General features: G+C 37.3%; 1 protein-coding gene across 9 annotated transcripts in view; it reads left to right on the forward strand.

Annotated features, from left to right (window-relative positions):
- WDR7 (WD repeat domain 7) overlaps positions 1-19,337 on the forward strand; it is a 358,314-nt gene that overhangs the window by 20,277 nt on the left and 318,700 nt on the right. For all 9 annotated transcript variants that reach the window (XM_045457399.1, XM_045457394.1, XM_045457401.1 and 6 more), the window contains 4 exons: positions 3,923-4,094; positions 11,109-11,215; positions 12,742-12,820; positions 16,113-16,287. In XM_045457399.1, coding sequence (XP_045313355.1) covers positions 3,936-4,094; positions 11,109-11,215; positions 12,742-12,820; positions 16,113-16,287 — 520 coding nt within the window. In that variant the 5' untranslated portion in view covers positions 3,923-3,935. The remainder of the gene's footprint in view (positions 1-3,922; positions 4,095-11,108; positions 11,216-12,741; positions 12,821-16,112; positions 16,288-19,337) is intronic.

Below are 19,337 nucleotides of genomic sequence, written 5' to 3' on the forward strand. Positions count from 1 at the left end.
TGTGTCTAGGAGGTTTTAACATTAAGAGTGTTCTGAACGTCAGGAGCACAAATCCACTTCTCCACATGAGTCCTAAATAAGACTGTCTCTTCTCCTCGTCCTCTCACCCCTCTCCCCGCACTCACTGCCCCAGACATGTTCTGATATCGTATTGTTCTTTTCTTGATTTTATTTTAGGGAGAGAGAGAGAGAGAGAGCGAGCGAGGGAGTGCGAGCAAGAGAGTGGAGGAGAGGGGCAGAGAAAGAGAATCTCAAGCAGGCTCCACGCTCAGTGTAGAGCCCTACGCAAGGCACAATGTTATGACCCTGGGATTATGACCTGAACCAAAATCAAGAGTCAGACACTCAACCAACTGAGCCACCCACCTGCCCCTGTATTCTGTTTTTTTCAATACCATCTTCTGATTGGTCACCAGGTCCTTGTGGTTAATTATTATTTATTTAGAAGTTGTCTCTGTTTATTCAGAACCGCCCTAGTCCCAGCAGCAAGGACGTATCAATAGCAGCTACTGATTGTGATATCCATTGCGGGTTCATGTTTCATTTCAGGTCTTCTTTATGATTATTTACCTTTTAAATATTTCACTTAACAGATACTTTCTATTTAGATCTTTTAGTGTACCAGCCAAGAAATAGCATTGGACATAATTTAAGGACCTTTGACAGGGTATATGTACCTATGGGTCAGGACAGGTTAGTGTAATTTTTTTGAAAATACAGCAGTGAATTTTGGAATCCGGTTCCTGCTGCACCCCACCTCCTTCCGCCACCCCCAACATAAGTCATAAGATGGTAACTCTACCTTGGTCAGACAGAACTTCTTACATTATTCCTCAAATGAGCAGTTAACTAGCTGATGTAATATCCCCTGGAAAAGATGTAGTTAAGTTTTTCTTTTTTCTTTTTTAAGTTTATTTATTTATTTTGAGAGAGAGAGAAAGCATGAGTGGGGGAGGGGCAGGTCCGTACTGACAGTGTGGAGCCTGACACGGGGCTTGAACCCATGAACCGTGAGGGTATGACCTGAGCTGAAGTCAACCCTTAACCGACCGAGCCACCCAGATGCCCATAGTGAAGTTCTTTACCATTATTTCCTGAGAGGGAGAGAGAATTGCTTTTTGATTGATTAATTTTAGTATTGTCAAATTCTTTTAAAAGAACATATCCTGGTTATGGGTTGAGTTGTGTTCCCCTAAAATTCAGATGTTGAAATTCTAACTTCCAAAACCTCAGAATTTGACTTCATTTGGACATAGGGTTTTTATGGAGGTAATGAACTTAAAAGGAGGTCATTGGGGTAGGCCCTAAACGAATATGACTGCTGTCCTAATTAGAAAGATATTTGGACATATACACAGGGAGAATGCCGTAAGAGCGTGACGATGGCCTTCTGCAAGCCAAGGAGAGGGACCTCGAACAGATCCTTCTCTTGACAGTCAACCCTACCTATACCTGATTTCAGACTTTTAGCTTCAAGAACAATGAGACAATAGATTCTGTTGTTTAAGCTACTCAGTTTGTGGTCACGGCAACTGTAGGAAACTGATCCGGTTCTTTATGAAAATCCTTCATTGCCCTTAATGAGAATTCCTCTCAGATTCTGGTCGACTGTCAGTTCTTGATTTCTGTGAGAATGTGGGGGATTTTTGTAATTATTTTAATAATTTCTGGAGAAGCTGAGTTAGAGATTGATGTGTGTTCTAAAATACATACCTTTATCATGTTATGGATGATTATTTTCACTTGTTTTAAGGGCTTTGAAATTGCATTGTTCTTCTAGGTTTCCTTGAGTGCCTTGTCACCTGAATACCAGAATGTTCTTTCCTGTTCTGTTGCATCAGAGCAGGCACATCTCCCCATAGCATACATGTTCCTTAGTCCTTAGTCTCTGTGTTGGCATTTTCTTTAAGCAAAGCAGTATGCATTGGATATAAGTCCTCAAATATCTAGAGAAATGATGTTCTCTTCAGATTTCACATATTGCATTCGATGCTGTGAGCTTATTTAACTGAGAGAAATCTTTGGGTGATATAATTTAATACTGAATGTTGTCACCATGGAGAAATGAATTCCTTCCAGATTCCCTTTTTGAAAAAGTCATTGTTGGGTATGTTTTTCAGCCAGGAACATGCTGTACCAAATTTATTAAAATTGGTTCAGTGCTTTGTTTCATTTTATAATATCAAATAGAAATACGGAAATTAAAAAAAGAAATATGGAAATAATTATGTCATGGTAGCCTATGAAATGGTGAAAATGATATGTATAAGGTTTTATTAATAGGAAGTGAACTTGGAATTTTTTTCTTAAGTGCATACCTTTTACTTGTAACAAAAGATGAAGTTTTTGGGGGTGCACAAACTGATGAGAATCATGTATTTTTTTTTAATTTTTTAATGTTTATTTTTGAGAGAGGTAGAGAGACAGAGTGTGAGTGGGGGAGGGGCAGAGAGCAAGGGAGACACAGAATCCGAAGCAGGCTCCAGGCTCTGAGCTGTCAGCATAGACAGCACAATCTTAGCATTCTAAAGAGTCTATAGTTACATATCAATTGTCACTTAAAAATTGGGGGCAGAAAAAATCACTACAGTGACCATTTCTGATTGACTGTCAGTTGTGTAGGTGACCCACTAGTGTCTCATAAGATCTGGTGGAGTCTTCTGTCTTCTGTGGAGCCCTCTTTGATTAGTCCATTCTTCATTTCTTTTTAACTTCTCTGAACTAGTATTTAAGTTTTTAGCCACACAAGTTTATAACACTTAAATCTAGTTGTTTCACCAACTAGATCTTGATTTTGTCATGTGAAGGAATAATTCCCTGTATGTGTGCTGTCCTGCCAAAGGTATACTCCCACGTACACTACTTAATTGAGTATTCATCTCAAATTTAAACCCCTTTACCAGAACTAAATTTTTATTATGCAGAAATGAGTTTAAAGAGAAATCCTTTTTCCCTCAAGTGTTGGAAGTTACAATAAAAGACATTCATGATCTTGAGACATAATAAATACAGTTGAATGAGTTTTCCTTTGAACATACTCTGTGTGTGTGTGTGTGTGTGTGTGTGTGTGTGTGTGTGTATATGAATACATATATATATGAGTACATATATATATAAATACGTATATATATATGAGTACATATATATATGAATACGTATATATATATGAATACATTTATATATATATATATGTATATATGTACATATATATATATGAATACGTATATATATATGAATACATTTATATATATATATATGTATATATGTACATATGTATATGTATATATTATTTATTTTGGGGGGTGGGGGAGAGACAGAGGGAGACACAGAATCCTAAGCAGCCACCAGGCTCCAAGCTGTCTGCACAGAGCCAGATGCAGGGCTTGAACTCACGAACCACGAGACCATGACTTGGGTTGAGGTCGGACTCTTAACCGACTGAGCCACCCGGGCACCCCTGAACATACCTTTTTCAATGTTTAGCACACAGTGAAACAACCTTTTTCTTGAACATCGCTATTTATTACTGGTTTGGAGACCTGACAAGATTTACAGACCTCACTTGTCATTGGTAGCATAGCAGAATGAATAAGATGACAGCATCTGAAGTCAGGCTTCATGAGTTTTGATTTGGGCTCCATTATTTCGCTTTTCATCTTGTGACTCTTTGTGACTCACTGTCTGTATCTGTGAAAGAGAAGTGATAATAGTACTTGCTGCATGATTTATTGTGAGAATTGAGATTTTAATTATATTTTATATATATAATGGAATTTTATGTATTGTCCTTTATGTGTGTCGTATATATGATGTTTGGGAGAATCTTGGCACTCAGGAAGTTCAAGTTGGCTTCATAATACAAATGTATATGTTTTAGAAGGAAATAATATAATATTTGACATTATTCTTATGACGTTTCTAGGTTTGAAAACACAATGGCAGGAAACAGCCTTGTCCTACCCATTGTTCTTTGGGGTCGCAAAGCACCAACACATTGCATCTCAGCGGTACTTTTAACAGACGACGGGACCACGATTGTAACTGGATGCCATGATGGACAAATATGTCTCTGGGATCTCTCAGTAGAATTGGAAGTGAGTATTTGAAATGGATATTGTATTTTTTAGAATCAAGGAGCTTCTTAATAGAAAACAACAGTCCCAGAATAATATTTGGCCTCATAACATGTTTTCTGTGAAATGTGTGGTGACTAAAATTATTATTATGTAGATTGTTAATTTGTATTATTCATCAGAGTTGGTTTCTGCTGCCTTTTGACTATTTTCAGTTGTGTCTACCCTAAGTGGGTTAATAGGTTACATTTAAGATTTATCAAAAGATTTTTATTCATACTGAAGGAAGTTTCCAGAAAGGTATTAAAAACCGATTTTGAACATTTATACCTTCTAAGGTGAATGTCTCGAAGAGAGCAAAACTTTTTATAAAGCATAAATTTGATTGTACTTATTACGTATTATCATTCTTACTATGGAGCGCTCAATGTGCTGTGGTTCGAGGCCTTCTCAGTGGACAGGCCAGGGAAGTAGGAGTTGGGGATACGCATGCAGAGTTCACACTGATACCTCCAATTCTGGGATAACACCTCAGGGTTTATTTTCCTTTTTTCCTCATATTTTTCATCTCCCTCTCTGATAATTTTCCCCAGGGATTTTTTCTGTCAAGGGTAACAGAGAAAATGGGGTGGTAGGTGGCATGGAATATAGGGCAAACAAGTTGAGGTGTTTTTTTTTTTTTGTAATAGCCTTATTGAGATAAAAATCATACAGTTCACTCTCTTAAAGAAGTTGTGTCATATATATGTGTGTGTGTGTGTATATATATATATATATACACACACACACACACACACACACACACACACACATACACACGATGCAGTATTATTCAGGCATGAAAAAGAATGAAATCCTGCCATTTGGGACGACATGGATGGACCTCAAAGGGCATCATGCCAAGTGAAATAAGTCAGACAGAGAAAGACAAATAACTCTATGATCTCCCTTACATGTTGAATCTGAAAAATACATATATTTTAAAAAATGAAGCTCATAGTGAACAGATTGGTGGTTGCCGGGGGTGGGGGTGGGAGAAGTGGGTGAACTTTTCTTGTTTTTGTTTTTTAGTTTAAATAAATTAAAAAAATAAAGTGTACATTACCACAGTCCATTTTACAACATTTGCATTACCTCAGAAACGCACCCTGTACTCTTTAGCTGTCATTCCTAATACCCCCATTTCCTCCCAAGGCAACCACTGATCTGTTTTTCTGTCTCGTTTTACAATGTGCAATATACATAAGGACGTTAATTTGATACGATAAATGGTCCCGTGTCCCATATGTAACTCCTCTGTGGGTTTCCCTATTCTGGACATTTCATATACTTGGAATAATATGTGTTTTTTTTGTGTGTGTGTGACTGGCTTTTTTTACTTAGCATACATAATCTTAGAGTTTACTGTGTTGTAGCATGTATCAGTACTTCATATTTTTATTTTTTTATTTTATTTTATTTATTTTTTTTAAAGAAGTTTTTAATAAGTTTATTTATTTTGAGAGAGAGAGAAACAGAGGGCAAACAGGGGAGGGGCAGAGAGAGAGGAAGACACAGAATCTGAAGCAGGCTCCAGGCTCCAAGCTGTCAGCACAGAGCCTGACGTGGGGGCTCAAACCCATGAACTATGATATCATGACCTGAGCCAAAGTCAGATGCACAACTGACTGAGCCACCCAGGTGCCCCTATTTTATTTATTTTTGAAATTTATTATTGTTTTTATTTATGTATTTATTTTTTACTGATTATTTGTTTTTGAGAGAAAGAGAGAGAGAGAGTGCAGGCAGGGGCGAGGCAGAGAGAGAGAGAGAGACAGACAGACACACAGACACACACACACACACACACACAATCTGAAGCAGGCTTCAGGCTCCGAGCTGTCAGCACAGAGCCTAATGTGGGGCTCGAACTTGCGAACCGTGAGATCATGGCCTGAGCTGAAATCGGACGCTCAACTGACTGAGCCACCCAGGCACCCCTATATTTCACATTTTTAAGTGGTCAAATAATATTCGATTGTATGGGTGTACTAAATTTAACTTACCAGTTGACAGACATTTGGGTTGTTTGCGCTTTGGGCCATACTGAATAATGCTGCTGTGAACATCGGTGTGTGCTTTTTTTTGTGTGGCACCACCTTTTTGTTGTTCTTCAGTACACACCCAGGCACGGAACCACTGGAACTGGAAAAACGATGTGTACACTTAGATGACATGTAAAGGCTGGGTGTACATGTTGGAAAGTAGCTGGAGAGAAGAATTACAGGATGTGATACACCTTCAGGATTGGTAGTAAACTAAATATGAATCAGCAGTGAAGTCGTGAGGAGAAAAAAAATCATACCACGTTTTACTGGAATGATTACAAGCAATAAGACTTACTTATGAGAGCTTAGAAACAATTCTTTCACTATTTTTTTTTTTTTTTGCATAGATTTTATTGTAGTGTTATATTTATTTAAGTTCAAGTAAGAGGGAGAAAAGTGACTGGGGGGAGTAAGAAATGGGCGTGGTGGGGTAGGGCTAGGAGAGAAGTGTATCTTTTGAAAGACATTAAGGGAATTGGACTATTTACCCAGGGAAAATGAAGGCTAAATAAAAATTGGCTTGGTTATTGTGTTTGATATATGTGGATGATCTTTAGTGTCATACTTTGTAGCAGCTATTTTTTATTTATTTATTTTTTTCCAATATATGAAGTTTATTGTCAAATTGGTTTCCATACAACACCCAGTGCTCATCCCAAAAGGTGCCCTCCTCAATACCCATCACCCACCCACCCCCCCCTCACCCCCCATCAACCCTCAGTTTGTTCTTAGTTTTTAAGAGTCTCTTAAGCTTTGGCGCTCTCCCACTCTAACCTTTTTTTTTTTTTTCCTTCCCCTCCCCCATGGGTTTCTGTTAAGTTTCTCAGGATCCACATAAGAGTGAAACCATATGGTATCTGTCTTTGTCTGTATGGCTTATTTCACTTAGCATCACACTCTCCAGTTCCATCCACGTTGCTACAAAGGGCCATATTTCATTCTTTCTCATTGCCACGTAGTACTCCATTATGTATAAGACCACAATTTCTTTATCCATTCATCAGTTGACGGACATTTAGGCTCTTTCCATAATTTGGCTATTGTTGAGAGTGCTGTAGCAGCTATTTATGCTGATGAAGGGCCAATGAGAAGAAATGTAACATGGCTGGGGGAGGCACAGAGTGTCTTTTCTTAAAGTCTTGGTGTCTTCTCTTCTTTTTCTAGGAAAGGGTTCAAAACTGTAGCTAAATTTGTGCCATCCGCCTCTTGATCTCCTTTTATCTGTGAAAAAGTGCAGCCTGGACTAACATGGTGGTAATAAAATGTCCGAGGGAAATTGTAGAAGCAGTTTAGACAACCTAGTGAGTATCTAGACAGATGGTGATCAGAGTAAAGGAGGAAACTTGTTGATGTAGATACTGTCTCTTATAAGCAATATTTGTAAAGCTCCATTACCTATAAAAGTTTAGGATATTTATGAGACTGATCCCTGTCTTCTTAAAGCTTCCATTCTGTTAGGAAAACAGTTCTTTTCTGAGAATAGTATCATCCTCGTTGTTGAAGAAAGAAGTAAAACGTTATGGTTAGAGCTTGGTCTTTGGAGTTGGGCAAACGTGGCTTGAACCTTGGCTGCTCTAGTATCTCGCTGTGTGACTTTGGGCAGTTTACTTGACCATTTTGAGCCTAAGTCTTGCCACATTTAAAATATGGTGTACCACACAAGGTTGAGGATTCTGTGAAGGAATGCATATTAAACAGTTATCACAGTACTTGCACATAATAAGGTTTTATTTAGTGAATGGTAATTATAGTATCTTAGGTAGTAGAAAGAAAAAACAAGTTCAAGGAGATTTAAAAATAAAGGAATATTGAATTATGGCTAACTACAGAATGAACTAACCTCAAGGTCTCAGATTAGAGTGTGGATCTTACTGTTTACTCTTAGGAATTGATACATCACAGGGGTGCCTGGGTGACTCAGTCCATTAAGCATCCAACTTTGGCATAGGTCATGATCTCACAGTTCATGGGTTCAAGCCCTGCATTGGGGTGTGTGCTGACAGCTTGGAGCTTGGACCCTTCTTCAGATTCTGTGTCTCCCTTTCTCTCTGCCCCTCGCCTGCTTGCACTCTCTCTCTCTCAAAAATAAACATTAAAAAAAAAAAATTAAAAAAAAAAAGAACTGACACATCACATCTTTTATTTCTAGTTATCTTGCCTTGCCACTGATAACATAATAATTGTCACTTTTGAACTGTGTAGTCTTTGAGGATGGATGGTCTTTATGAATTGTTGAACAGATTATTTTATGATATTTCTTTGTACTGATTATGTGTGAAATGTTAAACTATGATTTAACTTAAATTTTTATGGAAAATGGTGAGGTAAAGGAAAAGTATAAATATACCATGTATTTTTTCCTTTGATTATATGAATACTTATTTTCTCTTGTAGTTTCTTGATGTTAAGACCTTATAGTTGTGATTTGGCATTGATACTAGGTATAGCTGTATTTTTAGATGATTATCTGTGTATGATGATTACTCTTCCTCTGCTTGCCATTTGGTAGTCATTCAGAGCCACTTCTTAAAGCCATCTTTTTTTTTCTTCAAACTCCAGAAAACGTCTTTTTAATGAATTGAATAAGTTTCTGTTCATTAAAGACACATGTTGATTTATGAAAATATTGTCTTAAAGCTTTTCTATTTTTTTCGCTAACTTTGTACTTATGAAGTAAGTAAAAAATATAGTTTCATTTACACATTTTGGTGTTTTTTTTTGTTTTTTTGGTTTTTTGGTTTTTTTGCTTTCATATGACAGTGGGTGGCAGAGCCATGTATTCTGGTTTTATTTTACAAATGTTCATTGTCACTATTTAGAAATACAATTGCGTTTTGGTATTTTGACTTGCGTACTGTGACTGTACTATATTCCTTTTTGGTTCTGGTAGAGTCTTTTTCTAGATTTTTTAGATTTCTAGTTTAAGGGTCAACTATTTTATTCTTTTTGATTCTGTTGTAAATGTGATTACTTTCTTAATTTCTCATTTCGATGTTTTGTTGTTAGTGTATAGAAATGTAACTGATTTTTGTATGTTTATTTTGTATCTTGCAACTTTACTGGATTTGTTGATTAGTTCTAGCAGTCTTTCAGTGGTATCTTTAGGACAGGTGGGATCACATCATCAGCAAACAGGAAAAATTTTACTTTTTCCTCTCTGATTTGGATGCCTTTTATTTATTTTTTCTTGCCTAACTGCTTTGGATTAACTATGCTGAATAGCAGTAGCAAGAGTGAATATTTTTGTTCCTAATTTTAAAGGAAAAAGCTTTTAGCTTTTCACTGTTGAGTATGATAGCTGTGAGCTTGTCATATATAACTTTTATAAAACAGGTACATTCCTTCTATACCCAATTTGTTGAGAGTCTTTAATTATGAAAGGATATTGAATTTTGTCAAAAGCTTTTATTGCCCCACTGAGATGATCATGTGATTTTTATGCTTCATTCAAATATTTTTGTTTATTTTTCTAGATTATGGAGGGAGTAAAGTCCAACTCTAGTTACTTGTTTTGGCTGAAAGTGGAATTTTCCAGCAGAGCCATGTACATTTGAAATAAAGCTATTGGTAAAGTTGATTTTCTTGGGAGAAATTAAATAATTGACCAAGAGCATATTTTTTAGTGGAAGATTACTGAATCTCTGTATGCAGGTGGGGTTGGATGTGTGAGAAAAATTTTGATGTATGGGAAAATGTTCTAGGCCCTTCGTAACTATAAACAATGATTGATTTTTTTTTTTTTTAATTTTTTTTTTTTCAACGTTTATTTATTTTTGGGACAGAGAGAGACAGAGCATGAACGGGGGAGGTGCAGAGAGAGAGGGAGACACAGAATCGGAAACAGGCTCCAGGCTCCGAGCCATCAGCCCAGAGCCTGACGCGGGGCTCGAACTCACGGACCGTGAGATCGTGACCTGGCTGAAGTCAGACGCTTAACCGACTGCGCCACCCAGGCGCCCCAAACAATGATTGATTCTTAAAGTAAATAATTAAAATAAAAATTTAGCCTCTGAGGGAAAAAATGCATATTGTATAACTAAAGAAAAAACAGATTAAAATTTTCTCTTAATTATAATTATACAAAAGATAACTAAAATGAATTTTATTTGGAAAATCTCTTCCATTGCCACATGTCAGAACTATAGAACAATGTCTGTACTCTTTCTGTGGAATATTTGATTTTGAACAGTTTAGCTTTACTAATAAATTAGGATGTATTCTTTATAGCATATGCAGATGTTATCAATGTTTGTATGTATTAAATATTTAATTAAAAAATATATTTTGAAATAACCTAAGGCCCTGAAGTTACCTGAAGTAAACGTAACATTCGGTACAAAGTAGATAAATTTGGGAGCTGATTGCCAGGTTAGTTTAGAATAGTGGGTATTAAGCTGTCCTTCCTCTGAGGCACTATGTTGTTACTAAATCATTAGTCTGTGAAGGTCGTTCTTAGTTGCTGATAGTTAATGTTGCTATCAACATTTGGAAAGGTGCCTGTCCTCTTATTTTTTGAGTTTTGATGGTGTCAATCTAGAGACTCTAAATGTGTTTTCAGGTCAGTGAACATACTGCTTAAAAAATAAGTGGGGTTAAATTACTTTATTTTATATAGCAACATTCTTAACCTGATTTTTCGGTTCTCTATAACTTAGCGCTTAAGACTGCCCGCTTGGCTCCTAGCTCTGTCGTTCTCTGTAGGATGCTGGGCAAACAGTGTTACTGGTTACTGGTCGTTCGAGTTTTGACTTTAGAACTACCTGGCAGGGTGACTGTTGAGCATTTAATAGGTAGGATTCACTGTTTTGTGGCTTTTAGGTTTTGGTGTTCTGAGCAATTCTTATCAGGTCTGTATTTTATATTTATATTTAATATTTAACAGGATTCCTAAAAAAAGATTAATTTTTAAAAATTTGATACTTGCATCAACATACTTGTGTATTTCTAGGTTAATCCTCGAGCACTGTTGTTTGGTCACACAGCCTCAATCACCTGTTTGTCTAAAGCTTGTGCTTCTACTGACAAACAGTATATTGTGAGTGCGTCTGAAAGCGGGTAAGTATTTTTGTATTCACTTTTTTCTTCATAAGTCTTTATTGCAAATAGTACCGGTGTGTTAGTGAGGAGGGAAGCTTTTTTTTTTTCTGGTGAAGTATCTTTTAAATAAATTCTTAGGTTGTCTAAGCTTAACAATACTTAAAATATGGTTTTATAAATGTGAATTTTCTTTATTAATGATTTTATAATACTTTTATTATAATTTATGATTATGTTTTTGCCTTGCTCTTGAGCAATTCAGAATAGCTTACAAGTTAAAGCCTGATCATTAATCTCTGTGGTATCTTTACTGAGTTGGCAGACAACTTTGAGAGTTTTAAAGAACCTGAATGATGGGTAGGCTAAAATAAATTTGGAAGATAAAATCATGCAAAGTTCATATTAATGTCATATATGTTAATATACTTATGTAATTATATATGTTCCTGAGTCTTAGAATATAACTTGTTTTTGGAGAGAGAGGCAATTAGATAGTAGTTGTAGGGTTCACAGGCGTTTTTAAAACTTTTTTGGTGCTTAGAAAATTATATACATAATATATTATTGAAGAGAGTTGGGGACCTGGAAGAGAATTATTTAAGAAGTTGTTCCCTCCCCTTCACCCCCCATAATTTATGAATTTGAAAAGAACCTTATGTAACTAGAGGCACCTCTAGGTAAAAATAATCCCTTTTGGACAGTTAAAGGGTAATTCACACTAGCATGCATATTCTAAATAAGACTGAGCATCCTTTGAAAAATTGTTTCACACCATGTGAGATCTAAGAAAGGGCATCTTGAAGAAAACCCTAAGAATATTAGCACCATTGCTTTTTATTAAAGTTGTTTTTTGTATTTCAAAGATCATGACATATTTCTAATTTTGAATGTTGTATCCTTAGTTTGAAATTTGAGCCTTTTTTTTCTTTGGTATGCACTTGATAAAGCTTATGCAATAAATGCAGAACCAAAATTGGAATATTACATTTAACTTGCAAAGGTTTGGAATTCAGTTGACTTTAATTTTTGTTTTGTGCTGGGCTAAATGTTCTAGCTATGCTCATAACCAATGGAAAATTCCAGTGGTTTAAATTAAAGGCTTATTTCTTATTTTTGTCACTTGACCCTCCTATGTCATTTGGGGCTCTGCTTTGTTATTATTGTGACTTTGAGGTTGAGGGAGCAGCCATTGTCAGAAGCAGCCACTGTCTGGAATGGAGGCAGATGAGAAAGAGAGGTCTTGAGGCCCTCACATCAGTTGTGGCCAGAACTACTCACATGACTTCCCCATCCAAAAGGGAGCCAGGCAGTGGAGCCCTACCATGTGCCCAGAAAGAATGTGGATTTAGGTGGGGGTGGTCAGGTTGGAGGGGAGGTTGGGATGGTGAGTGAGGACCAGAATTTTTCACGAACAGCAATAATGACTATATGTTACTTTTTCTGACATGTATCAGTTTTAATGGAAGATTTATCTTAAAATACTACAAAGTTGGACAGTGCTTGTAAAAATCAGATTTAAATTTAGCTATTATTTTGTTTTATAGAGAGATGTGTCTTTGGGATGTGAATGATGGCAGATGTATTGAATTTACAAAATTAGCCTGCACACATACAGGCATACAGGTTAGTATCTATTTCTATAACTGTGCAAGTCAACACAACTTATTACAGGTATGCAATTAAATGGTTTTTCAGACATTGAGCCTATATTTTTATTTATTATTTTTTTTTTAATTTTTTTTTTTCAATGTTTATTTATTTTTGGGACAGAGAGAGACAGAGCATGAACGGGGGAGGGGCAGAGAGAGAGGGAGACACAGAATCAGAAACAGGCTCCAGGCTCTGAGCCATCAGCCCAGAGCCTGACGCGGGGCTCGAACTCACGGACCGCGAGATCGTGACCTGAGCCTATATTTTTAAGTGAAAAATGGGTGGAGACGAAGAATAGGACAAGACCACAGTTGGGGTAGTGAAAGTATTCTCATCAGATGGTATAGTAGGGGTAAGTAGAGGTGACTGATGGGGAAAGGTGGAGGGTAAGCCACTTGTGCCCTTTCTGGCCGTCCTGGTTCCCTCAGTGAGAGCCCCTTTACTAATTGGCTCAGTGCTCTAGATCCTAAATAATGAAATTCTTTCATGCTAAAGCCTTCACAACTCCATTCATGATTGACACAAATCGACCCACTTTACAGATCATATCCTGTTTATTGCTTGTGCAATTGGCCCTTGGGTACATTTTTTGACGTTTTTGCTCTGTTGAAGAAATGGCGATTTCATATGCCTTCCTTACATAAGAATTTACGTAGGAATTTATAGTTTCTGACTTACATTCTTGGTATTCTTTCTTATTCTTTCATAATTGTCAAGTTCTTTGTGCTTCAATTTACGCCTCATTTACCCTGCTGCGTGTTGGGAAAGTCATAAGTCTATAGAAATAGTGATTTGTGTTCTCAGTGGGGCAGGAGAGGGAAGGGAATACTGACCACATATCGTATAGGAATTTCTCTTATGGTGTTTCATTTAGTCCTCCCCACATCATTCCAAATCAAGTAGGAGGATACTCTCTTACCTGTAAAGAAGCTGAGACCCAGAGTGATTGAATGACTTGCCCCAGTCTCACAGTGAGTCATTCCTGGCCCAGGATCAGAAATCAGGTTTCTCTTTCTGTTCTTTCTGTTACATCATACTGCCTCCTTTAAAACAAGTGAATACCGTCATTTGTTGAGAAAGAAAACTTGTGCCAGCAAAGATTAGAGAAGCAGTGAAATACGTAGAAAACTACTTAGGGCTGAGGTGGCGGTTTGTGTATTTATAAAGGTCTTTTTTTTGACCATGATCTGGTGAAGACCTTTTAAAACTTGCTTCTTCAATGCTGTTAGGATGTATACTTTTTATTTAAGGGGCATATATTATTTTTTATGATATGAAGAATCATCAGGGTTTATATAGAGAAAAGGGATAGTAAATGATATACCAGTTAGTGGTTTTATAGATAATTTATTGAAAAATTATATGTAAATGTCTTGAGCTCATTGAATATCAATATTTTGATTATTGTATAATTCCATGATTTAAAAAGTTTTGGTTTACATTTTAGGAAAAATTATCTTTATTCAACATAGTTTTAGTACCTATTATTTATCAGATCCCATATTGGACCCTGTATTTAAATTGGCAGCCATCTATCTCTAAGTAGAAGATGCTCTTTGGCTGATTCACTAGTGTGTGACAATTGATCCCTGTGTGATCTTCACCCTCTCAGGTCCAAGAGCAAGTTGTTTGTTTATATAAGCAGAAATGATAAACCTTGATAATATTGGCGTGTACTGAAATCATGAGAAATGCCAACTTATTAAATTATCACATAATATTTGGAAAACTTGTTTCTCCATTCAGGATACTTTATTTGCTAGTATGAAAGTGTTTAGGAAGCTAAATTTTAGTGGTCAGAAGATTATTTGGGAGTATAGCTTGAAAGCAAAAGGTGGGAAGCATTTCGTCCGGCAAGTCTAATAAAATATCCCCGCCCCCAGGGGAGAGCTCTTCTCCAGTGACTACAGTGCACATGTCTGTCCCGGCTGATGTTAGGTGGATACTGCCAAAGTTTGCTTCTCTGCACCCCTCTTTTCCTCCTTGACACCCCTCCCCTTTAATGAGTCAGGAGTACCTGTGGTCACATGATCACATGTGAGTGACTGGCAGTCCTGAGACCTCCAGATTGTGTGTTGTGTTTTTTGGATCAACCTTCTAAGATCTAGGGATACCCTCTGGGGTTGTTTGCATTTAATTAGACCCCCCTCTTGGAGTTTTAGTGATGCTGCCTTGTCCTCAGTTAATGTGCTCCACTATCAGTGTTTTTGTGTAAGAAGTTGTAATTCTTCTTATACAGGGTACCCCATCGTTGAGGAAAGATCATATTCCTTCACATGCAGTGTTGAACCTGAGAATAGGACTAATGAGTGTGGGAGCAGACTGGACCCAGGTTTCTCAGTTATTTCCCCAGTGGTGGAGTGGTTATAGCGGTGCCCTTTGTTTTCAGTCTAGCTTGCCCCCGTGTAATTCATATAAGATCCAATCATTTGGGAAGTAATAGTCTGGATATTAGATTTCACCTTCTAGAAATTCTCTACAAGAATCATTCCACTAAGAGTCACTTTTTTTTTTTTTTTTTTGAAGCTAAGGGGAGACAGGTCCTTTGATAAGTTGTTGGTCTTGTTTTGGTAGTTATTCTTCCTCTGCTCTTTGGTTGATGGAAACCCATCTTTTCCTTTTGAGTTACTCTTGGAATGACTAACATGTAGATCATGATTGTGTTGGTTCTTCTATTTTTCTTCCACAGAGTATAAATGTGCATTATGACAATGGTTTATGTGATTGTCTCATGCTCTAGTTTGAAATAAAACACTTGGATTAATCGGAATTCACTGCTGATTATATATGTTTGAACAGCAATCGTCTAATAAATTTTATTTGGTCATAACTAGTAATTATAAGTCTATACCCACCTATTCCCATTCACTTAAAATTCATATTTTTGCTTTGCTTTGTGAAGAGATTCCTTTTGCTTTGCTTTGTAAAGCTGATTGTATTGAGGTGTTTTATGAATTCATTCAGTAGTCCTTTTTTAGATGCTATAGGGGGATTAAACATGAAGAATTACGATGAATTCAAAAGGGAGGATTTTAGGAAAAGAATAATTTTTGTCAGATATTTTGAAGTACTAACGTAACCTGATGGATGTATGTGTATACACATATAAGAATATGTGTATATATAAGAACCTTATAATCTGCACCCCGTAGTCTGTGTCTGGAAATATTACTGGAGAGACTGAGCGCCATGACAAGCTTGATGAGGGCTTGTGAATCAAGTCTCTCAAGTAAAGGAGAATATTTAACACTCTGTTTCCTTTTAGTTCTACCAGTTTTCTGTTGGAAATCAGAAAGAAGGCAGGCTTCTGTGCCATGGCCACTACCCTGAAATCCTCGTTGTGGATGCCACCAGCCTTGAGGTGTTATACTCCTTAGTATCAAAGATCTCTCCAGACTGGATTAGCTCCATGAGTATTATTCGATCCCATCGAACACAAGGTCAGTGTGTTACGTCCTTTAGGAACTTCAGTACCCTGACGCTGACGGGTGGTTTCCTGTAGAGTTTTGTAATGCATCGTATGTGATACAAACCGTAAGCATAATACATAAACAAGAAGTTTGAGGGAAGGAGAGGGGCATCAGAGGTTGACAGAGTTGGCGGGGGTGGGGCAGATCATGGAGGACCTTGTGTGCTAGCTAGGGAACTTGGGTTTAGTCCTGTAGATTGGGTTTGGCAGACTTGTACTAGAAAGGACCACATACTAAATATTGTAGGTTTTACAGGCCATATGATGTGTGTTTCAGTTCTGCCAGTGTAGCACAAAAGCACATAGATAGTACATAAGTGAATGAGCCTGTCTGTGTTCCAATAAAATGTTATTTAATTTAATTTATTCTTTTTTTGAGAGAGAGTATGAGTGGGGGAGAGGGGCATATGGAGAGAGAGAATCTTAAGCAGGCTCTATCCCATTGCCCTGGAATCATGACCTGAGCCGAAATCAAGAGTTGGACACACCCAACTGATTGAGCCACCCAGGCACTCCCAAGAAAACATTATTTACAAAAACAGCCAGTGGGCTAGATTTGATCATGAGCTGTAGCTTTTTGGCCCTGGCAGTCAATGTTGGGCGGTGTCTGATGATAATACTTGAAGGGACTTCTGTTTTAGACATCACTTTGGTGCCATTGTTGAGAATGGTTTAGGTGGGAGATGGTTTTAGTACCCCCAGCTGACTGGTGCAGATCTGAAGTGCAGCAGTGGCTGTGGACATAGGATGGATGGGTTTGCAGCACTTCCCAAGGCTCGTTAAAGAGTGTTGATTCTGAAGGGTGTTAATAGGTATTAGTGAAAAAGGAGGGTTCAGGTCAAATATATTAGGGAGATGTTCAGTGAAATAAAATTGAACGGACTTCTTTAATGTGGGAATTTCTCACGTAGAGGCTTTTTTTTTTTTTTTAATGTTTATTTATTTATTTTGAGAGAGAGTGTGTAAGTAGGGGAGGGGCAGAGAGAAAGGGAGAGAATCCTAAGCAGGCTGCACACTGCCACCAAAGAACCTGATGCAGGGGCATGATCTCCCAAACCGTGAGGTCATGACCTGAGCTGAAATCAAGAGTTGGATGCTTACCTGGCTGAGCCAGTCATATTCCCCTCAAGTAGAGGCTTTTTAATGCCTATTGGAGAATTACTGCTTTATTTCTGAACACAGCAGTGAAAAGTATTTTTTTAACCTTCACCTTCTTCATTTTCCAGGCAATAGGGAGCTCCTTGTTAGTGCATTCCCCTTAATCTTAGTTATAATCAACATTTTCTTTGAAAAAAGGACTATATTTGGGGTGCCTGGGTGGCTCAGTCGGTGAAGCAGCTGACTTTGCCTCAGGTCACGTTCTCAAGGCTTGTGAGTTTGAGCCCCCTCATCCGGCTCTCTGCTGTCAGCGTAAAGCTCGGTTCAGATCCTCTGTCACCCCCTCTCTCTGCCCCTCCCCGGCTTGTGCTTGCCCTCTCTCAAAAACAAATAAACATTAAAAAAATTAAAGAAGCAGTTTGCACGTTTGTTTTAAATTTTTGCACTATTTCCACATGAGGTACACATGTACTTGGCTGTGGTCTGAACAGGATAGGATGTAACTTTGATGAAAGCTTTGGTGCTGTGCATGCACAGTAAATGTTACTATCATAATGTTGCAGCATATGTAATTTTTAATCTGCATTTGCCATAGTATTCTAGTCTGTGGATATTTGAGCATTTTCGATATGCTAGGATGTTCCACTTTTACTGTGGATTGAAGGGCTTGTGAACAGTTGTTAGAGCATCTCTGTACAGTGTCAGGACATGTAATCACTGTGTTCTAGGGCCTTGCCTTGCCTAGAGAACAGTCTAATATGATGAGGTTTTTATTTAAAGACAGCAAATGGTTCTTTTTAATAAAAGTAATAACTCCTCTCGATTAATATGCTGAATGCTTATACCTGGGGTGTGTCTTAATTTTCATAACAACCCATTAAGCTAGGTACTGTTGTTATTCATTTGTATTTGCTTGCAGATAAGCGTCTCAGATACACAACCTAACCTTACACCTTAACGGCTGGAAATAAATAAAACCCCAAACCAGCAAATAAAACCCCAAACCAGCAGAAGACAGGAAATAAGATTAGAGCAGAAATCAATGCTATCGAAACCAAAAAAAACAGTAGATCAATGAAACCAGAAGCTGGTTCTTTGAAAGAATTAACAAAATTGATAAACCACTAGCCAGCTTGATCAAAAAGAAAAAGGAAAGAACCCAAATAAATAAAATCAAGAATGAAAGAGGAGAGATCACAATCAATACAGTAGAAATAAAAACAATAATAAGAGAATATTATGAGCAATTATTGCCAATAAAATGGGTAATCTGGAAGAAATGGACAAATTCCTAGAAACATATACACTACCAGAACTGAAACAGGAAGAAATAATTTGAACAGACCCATAACCAGTAAGGAAATCGAATTAGTAATCAAAAATCTCCCAAAAAACAAGAGTCCAGTGCTAGATGGCTTTCCAGGGGAATTCTACCAAACATTTGAGGAAGAGTTAGCACCTATTCTCTTGAAGCTGTTCCAAAAAATAGAAATGAAAGGAAAACTTCCAAACTCTTTCTATGAAGCCAGCATTACCTTGATTCCAAAACCAGACAGAGACCCTACTAAAAAGAACTATAGACCAATTTCCCTGATGAACATGGATGCAAAAAACCTCAACAAGATATTAGCCAACCGGATCGAACAATACATTAAAAAAATTATTCACCACGACCAAGTGGGATTTATACCTTGTCTGCAGGGCTGGTTCAGTATCCGCAAAACAATCAATGTGATTCATCACATCAATAAAAGAAAGGACAAGAACCACACGATCCTCTCAATAGATGCAGAGAAAGAATTTGACAAAATACAGCATCCTTTCTTGATAAAAACCGTCAAGAAAGTAGGGATAGAAGGATCATACCTGGAGATCATAAAAGCCATATATGAAAGACCCAATGCTAATATCATCCTCAATGGG

The sequence above is a fragment of the Leopardus geoffroyi genome, chromosome D3, assembly GCF_018350155.1.
Source record: "Leopardus geoffroyi isolate Oge1 chromosome D3, O.geoffroyi_Oge1_pat1.0, whole genome shotgun sequence".
In the NCBI taxonomy this organism is placed as follows: Eukaryota; Metazoa; Chordata; class Mammalia; order Carnivora; family Felidae; genus Leopardus; species Leopardus geoffroyi.